The sequence below is a fragment of the Anser anser genome, assembly GCF_964211835.1.
Source record: "Anser anser genome assembly, chromosome: 2".
Lineage (NCBI taxonomy): Eukaryota > Metazoa > Chordata > Aves > Anseriformes > Anatidae > Anser > Anser anser.
The window spans coordinates 42,198,151-42,205,883 of record NC_139721.1 but is presented as its reverse complement, the minus strand read 5'-3'; the positions used below and the strand labels follow the sequence as shown (position 1 = coordinate 42,205,883).

At 36.6% G+C, this 7,733-nt stretch overlaps 1 protein-coding gene across 10 annotated transcripts in view; it reads right to left on the bottom strand.

Moving 5' to 3' along the window:
* Positions 1-1,028: 1,028 nt before the first annotated feature.
* The window catches only part of ALKAL1 (ALK and LTK ligand 1), a 67,066-nt gene continuing 60,361 nt past the window's right edge, over positions 1,029-7,733 (bottom strand). For all 10 annotated transcript variants that reach the window (XM_083825256.1, XM_083825262.1, XM_083825261.1 and 7 more), the window contains 3 exons: positions 6,961-7,041; positions 4,604-4,680; positions 1,029-1,664 (listed from right to left, as the gene is read on the bottom strand). In XM_083825256.1, the coding sequence (XP_083681382.1) occupies positions 4,616-4,680; positions 6,961-7,041 (146 nt within the window). In that variant the 3' untranslated portion in view covers positions 1,029-1,664; positions 4,604-4,615. The remainder of the gene's footprint in view (positions 1,665-4,603; positions 4,681-6,960; positions 7,042-7,733) is intronic.

The window sequence follows — 7,733 nt, the reverse complement described above, 5'->3', positions numbered from 1 at the left end:
TGCACCAAGCCTGTCTGAATTTAAGAAGCAATTGGACTGTGCACTTAGTCACATGGTCTAAACTTTTGGGCAGACCTGTGCGGTGCCAGGAGTTGGACTTGGTGATCCTTATGGGTCCCTTCCAACTGGGGATATTCTATGATTCTATGATTCTATGATTCTTATATGGCAATGAAACTTCCTGTAGTTCAGTTTATACTCATTACCCCTTGTCTTATCAGTGGACACCACTGAGAAGAGTTTGGCCTCATCCTCTTTACGTCGTCCCCAAAGGTATTTATGGAGGCTGATAAGGTCCCCTCTCAATCTCCGCTTCTCCAGGCCCAGCTCTCTTAGTCTTTCCTCATAAGGCCATAGAAGTTATCAGGATAACAAAGCCTACACTGAGGGAAAGGATAGACACAACCAATCTGGGGCAGTGGTTTTCAGTGGTCAGTTAATCACAAGAATTGTGATCTGGGCACAATGATCAACATGTGTTGTCTATGCCTCTATGCCTGACCATAAAATCTCACTTCTCACTTCATACCAGATTCTTTGTCAATCAATCAAAAATGCTTGGAATAAAAGAACTGAGACAAATGGGTGGCAACTGTTATCATCACAATATAAGTTTAAATAAGAAATATGTAGCAATTGTGCTTTGGAATCTTCCCAAATATTTGTTTGATATGTTACCAGCCAAATACTTTCAGTATACCCTTCAGTTTATGATACTATTTTCTCTCAGTATTTTCTCTTCTACAGGGCTATTACACTCTCTTCACACTCACAGAAGGTTTCTGTTGTTCACAGTGAGTGCATGATGTGTTTTTGTTGGCACCCCATTTAGCTGAAGAATAAATGCCTGAATAAAATTTACTTATTGAAAACAAATGCTGCAAAAAAGGTAAACCCATGAGTTTGCAGTTCTCAGTGGAAAATTATTTTGACTTCGCCAGGTAAACTAAAGATATGTATTAAATAAGTAACCCCTTAATAAATTTAAATACCCACCCTGGAAAATAGTTTCTTTTTATGTTCTTTATTCCACCAAAACTGCATTGCAGTTTTCCAGTCTTTATATTTACATTATTTGCAACTCTTTCCATAAGTGCCAGTACAAATGTAACTGATGATAATCCCAAATAGTCATACAATGTTCCTGAAAGCAAGGTGCATTTCTGAGCATTTTTTTTTCTGATGCGCAATAATATATATGTATATATTAACAAAGCTTCATAATATAAAATATCTTCCATGGCAAGTAAAACTTCCCCACAGCTTATTCAGATTTCAGTTACATAGACTTCAGCATTTCAAGTTAGTGCAAATAATGAAAGTAAGAGCCTGAGCAAAATGATGTAAATACAATGGAACAAGAGAGACAGCAAAATTTTTACCAACTCCCTGCATGTGGTTATAACATTTAATCAGTATATTATTAGTATTCTTTATATACAATGTATTTAAATAATTGGCTTGTCTGAACTATAGGCAACAAATTTACAAATTAAAATAAAATAATGTTTCACACAAATATGGAATGTCCCAACAATATATGAAAATAAAATGCATCTAGTAACAAAATGTTGTAAATCAAAAAGGTAAAAGATGTCTTCTCTGTCTTGGAAGATTTCAAGGCACTTTCTTGGCAAATCAGAATTCTCTCCTTAGTAGAAAGTCTACAAGAGAAAAGGACATACCATTTTATAACTAGTTTCAAAACACAGAGGAAGACTGCTTAATAATTCAATATAATTCTGTTTGTAAATCAGAGTTTCCTGTGGGTTGCACAAATCTTAACTCCAGACTGCCAGTGGGTCTTGCCCTCCTGTCAACACCAAGGAATTTTGCAGTGGTGAATCACCAGAGCTGATGCTGAGATGTTTTACTCATAGCAATCCACACTGCACATCTCACCAGTTTCCCACGCATGTAGTCATGTGCATTTCTAGATTTTGGATTCCATTAAATGCTTCACTTCCATTTGCAATCAACTGAATTAAAAATAGTAATAATAATGATAATAACAACAACTCTAAAAGCCGTAGCCCTACTGTGACCTTCTCCATGGTCCTGAAACACAACCCGCAGCAGCTCCCCTTCAGCTCCCACTGCCACGCACTACCAACACCGAGGGGAAGACTGGATTCTCCCAGACAAAACTTCATTTCTAACATTAATAGACCCCATCATCTTTTTGTTCTCAGGCATTTACAGGGGAGGGAATAAAATATTTGCGTAATAGCACTGCAGTTCTTTTTATGAGGAGAATGAAGCCTATTTTAGTGCATGCAGAAGAAATGTTTAAAAATAGCTGTCAGGACTTTGAGCAAAAGACCCTCTGTCTTGGAGGCAACTGAGAATTTCCAGGATTCTCTCATATTTTAAAACAAAGGTAAATTCCTTTATGTGAAACTGTAACTAGGACCCAGTCCTCTGTAAGCTGTCATGAGGGTGGAGAGGAAAACAGATCCTCTGAGCCAAAAGGTGGAGTAGAAGCAATCACAAAGTCATGTAATATCATTTAAATATACTTTTACATCACAATCATCACAACCTTTATTTGCATGAAAAAAAAAATCCTTACACCAAAATCAACGTAACATTGTTGACTGTTATGTTGATCACAACACCAACAAAATGGACAATTTGCACACACTCCAACCCTTTACCACATTATTATAGCACATATTCTTCACAATTATTATATTGTAGATTATTCACAGTGATTCTATTCTTAAAAAATGTGCTGCTATTTTGTCAGAGGGAGGACAGAGCAGCTCTTGCTGCCCTTCATCCTTCTCAGGAGAATGTGTCCATTCCAAGAAGGTACCGGATACCTCTAGTGGAAACTAGCCACTCTGTCTACCTGGTGGAAGAACAGAGCAAGGGAGTACAGAGGCAGCTGGGAAACACTCAGATCATAGCTCTAGTTTTTCTTATAATGTTCTCCCTATTTTTAACATTGTAGGGAGTAAGTCAGCCTAGGTACAATTTTATATGAACACAGTGCACATGGCATATATTTTCTTCCCCACACATTACCTCTGAATGTATTTTTGGCAGGCCACATAGAACAGCTAGATCTGCAAATCAGGAAAAGCTTTTGATCCTTTTATATTTTAAAACTGGAAAGAGGTTATGATAGAGGCTTCTGTACTGAGGATATGGAAGTAGACCTTTGATTCAACAGCTTGAAAGGAAAAAAAGTATCAGAACTTCCAGAAATCTTTCTGGAAGGTGTATACCATGAACCCAGAGGAGTAAAGAGATACAGATGGAGGGCAAACAGAGACTAAATAGATTAAAGTGCATAAACCAAGAGATTTCTGGGATGGTTTAAAATGCTGGGATTTGAATGAGAAAACCTACAAACATGCAGGTATGTAAGGATGTAAAAAAAAAAAAAATGGCAGTCAGAAAAGGATTCCTGCTTTCAGTTACAAAAAGGATATCCTGGCAAAGTAACAACATCCCTTAGTCAGTCTCACGTTTAGTGCCCCTGATATATTCAAGAGCATCTGCAAGACCCAGAAGGCAAGAGGTCAAACAGACTGAAAATAGTTAAGAACAGAAATGAAGAGGCGAAAGAAATTGTCATTTCTTCTCAGCACTGAAATATTGCCATATTCTTCTAAGCATTTTCACACAGTCACCAGAATGAAACCCACCTCTACTTGCGAATCAAATCAGCTAACACTGACTCATATCCTACTCTTCCTTTCTTATTCTTGATTAGTATGAATTGAAGTCTTGATGCAGAAAGAAGTGACATACACTACTCCCACAAACTCCAGGCAGCACTTGTCAGAAGGAGGTGGTAAGAGGAAACCATCTTTGAAAAAAATTAAATAAATCATTTTTCACTGATTTTATATCTTAGCCCATAATAACCAGCGTGGTATTTCAAATTAGTGTGAGAACTGTAAACAATATTTGGTGATATTCAAACTGCTAGAAAAAACAGCTCAGTTGGAGATGTTACTTTTATCAGTGACACTGATGTTTAATTAGCATATTTAACATGCTAGTGAATGAGTTTGAACTGGTACCTTCCATAGCTTGTTACTGAAAGACTTCAGCTTTGTCACATCTTTATATTCAGTTTACTCCCATCACCATTTATGGTATTAACTTTAGACAAATTTTCAGGAGACAATTTGGGAATGACAAGTGATCCTGAAGATAAATAAAGTGACAGCATGTCTGTTATGATTTCAGACCTGAGACCAAGGCTTTCTGTTTCTTCCATGCATGAACAGCAAACAAACAAACAAACAAACAAACAAACAAAAAACCTTGTAACAAATGTATTAAGTCCTTACACACTTTTCACCTTCACCAGTTAGTCTTCTCAAAATTTTGATAGCAAGATGTGATCCAGAGCATAATTTTGCTCTATAGTACCACCTGTGACTGGGGCATGTATCAGAGACATCTGTGATTCTGTGTATTACCATGAGGTACTAGGCAGTTCTTAGAGCAATGCCAGAACTGCACGTTGATGCACTTAATATAACATTTCTGTATACACACTTGATAACAAGGTACAAATGTGAAGTAAATCATTAGACCATTAAACAAATAAAAAACACGAGTGGGAAAAAATGATACTTACATAACAAATATCCTAGGACTGTGTACACAAAGGGCTCATTGCTAATCTTGTTAGCAACCTTGCACATCTTTTATAATCTGTAAAACAAAATTACCATCAGAATAATGAATCTCAGTTGTCAGATACCCTCAAAAACTGCATCAAATTAAATGTAGAACTTGTACTAGAATTTCAGGCTGTCTACATAATGAAAACATTCTCTGATGGAAATTCATGACATCATGAGCGCAAAATGCAAATTTATACCTTATCCTAGCTGAGGCCCTAGAGGAAATGTGAGAGATGGAAGCAGTTCATTTTCTACTAGACAGTTCCCTCCTAAGATGTAGAAGACCAGGTTCAATTCCCAACTTTACCTGAAGGAACTTAACTCATTACTTGGGAGGCTATTCCTATACACAGGCTATGAGGTACTGAGGTCAGGCCCTTTCAGACTTTTTTGTTGTTCCACTTACTATTAACATTAATAGGAATCCATATTTTCCATGTCTAAATAAATCTTAACCATCAGATGAGAGGTACTAGTCTTACTTGCTCTTTCTCTAGTGTCCTCTGTTCAAATGGCCGTTTGTTTCAAGTGGTCCCTGAGCCACTGACATCCTTTCTGATGGAAAGACCTAAGCATTTAGTAACAAGGAATACTAAATACAATCTTCTTTTCTTGTTTGATAAGTTTCTTGATAAAACCTAACAGAAATTGTGTCATACAACAAGGGACTGAATGCTAACCTGGGATCAGTGCTTCAGGGAATGTTGTTAAAGAACTTAACTGTGTCAGTAGGATAGGAAGTAACCCATCCTCAGAAGTCCTATGGCAGCTAGGGTTTGCCTGAAACAAAACAACAAACTCCTCTAAAGACACTGGAAAAGATCCTGGCTGTGATCAGCCTTGATAACTACTCTAAACCTTGAATGCTGGACAGGTGAGTGTTCAATTCTTTTAGATCAATAGAACGTTTAAGACTGAATGAAAGTCATTGCCTGCTTTGGGTCTGATTGAAGAAAAGGATAAATAAAACCTGCTTTGGCTTTAATCACATTTTTAACTTAATATCCATGCTGCTAGTTAAACTTAAAAATCAGTTCCTCACACAGTTCAAACTGCAATCAGGTTTAGAGAAAAGTTTGATTACAAGAGAAATATTATGACTGTGTTTCTTAATACGGACAGAAGCACTCAGAGAAGATGGGGAAGTCCAAATAATATCTATGTACTGTGGATCCATATATTCAAGGTATGCAATATGCAACATGCTTGGCATTTTGTTATGCAGCATATGAGATGTATATCTAGCCTACTCATTATGTGCCTACTTACAATGCTGTATGTATAACCTTTGAGAATTAGCCTTTGACTTCTATATTTCAACTTCTGACCAGCATAAGGGCAGATAAAGATGAGGGCTGCCCTTTCTAAAGCCACATCCTCTGAGGTGCTGAGCTTTTGTGAGAAGTAAAGCCTCTCAGCTGCTCACAAAAAGTGCTCATCATCTTGCAAAGTGTGACAAGGAGTGTCATTGTTTTTTTAATGTTAAATCCTGAAAAATTTCCAAAGTGTGCCACTCCATAGTAAGTGCTTACACATCACTGAGATCCACATTTGCTAATGAAATGGCATAGCTTATTCTCCAGTTACTTTCTTTGAATTGTTCATTCGACTAGAGATTGCTAACTTAATTGTAATGGACTTTTTTGGTTTGTTTGTTTATTTGTTCAATTTTTCTTTGTTTTATCCATTTAATAAGACATTAGGATAGTTTTCTTTTTCAGTAAATCTTTCTGACACATTTGCATTCAGTCTGTCTTGCAGCAAAACTTCTGTTGATCTCATAGTGGAATACTACTTGATAAGAAATGCATGGGTCAGTAACAGAAATGACGAATAAATTGCTTTTTTGTTCTTTAACAGTGGGCATATATTAGATAATTGCCATCAGAAACTGGCACGTAGTCAAAAACAACATAAAAACATGTAATTGACAGTTAATGGAAGGTAGGGAATTTTTCAGATTTCATCTTATTGCATGAGTAGAGCTAATGAGAGTGGGAAGGAGAATATGGCTTCATATCCCACCTCTGTGTAGGCACGCCTGTTTTTTTTTTTCCCCAGAGTTTTCATTTCATTTATGTTAGTCTCACTTATAAGGATCTCTATTTTATTTAGTTGACTGTAACTGCATGTACTAACAGAAATTAATTTGTGCATTGTAAGACCTTCAATGTATTCTGTAGAATATTGCTAAAGTGAAGAGAAAATGTTACAGAAGAATCAGCACATCAAACACTGAGCAGGAAAAGCAAGTTGCTTCTAACCAAGTATCACAGTCGGATTTTAATTGACTTTAGTTACAACTTACAAGCTGGCGTTGAGCAGTCCCTTGTGTTGTGATACAGCCGATGAAAGTGCTTGCTACACTCTGATGAAAATGTGACTGGCCCTGTTTGAGAGTAAGCAGGAATTAACCACAACCTTTCAATGTCACTATTTCGCAGCTTCAATGAATCATGTCAAGATATAGAATTAACTTCAAGGTGTTTTGATAAAATTATGCTTAACCTTTTGCTACACCTTAAACAACTATGACGCAACACAACTATAACAATGTCTGCTACTAAAATAACAGGAAACATTTTTATTACTACACTAGTATGCTCATGATCCAGGTAACAGAAAAATGGAAATGGTAGACTGCCTCACCTTTGAAATTCTATTAATTCCAAATAAATGGTACAGTTTGTGGTGAAAAATAGAATGTTGCGACTACAATATTTAGTTAGTTCAATAGTCAGTATTATAATGTAGGAATAATGTAGAAGGAATGCAGACATTATTTCTGAAGATAGATAAAAGCAACATTTTAAGCAAATATGAGTTTTTAAGCCCTGCAAAGATGAAGTAGTTTGATCTACTAATGCTTCTAATTTGCACATTGTTTAGAAGCTCTGTATGAATATGATGTGGGTGTTGAGGAGAAAAATACAGCCAAAAAGTATCTAAGAATCTAATCTCTTGTTGAAGCAGTCCTAGCAAGAAAGGGTGCAGACCTGCAGAGGGCAGCATGTGTTTTAAACGTTTGGATGAGGCAAATCCCTGTGTGCTCAGGGTGTTGTATGCTATGTGTCTGGTCTT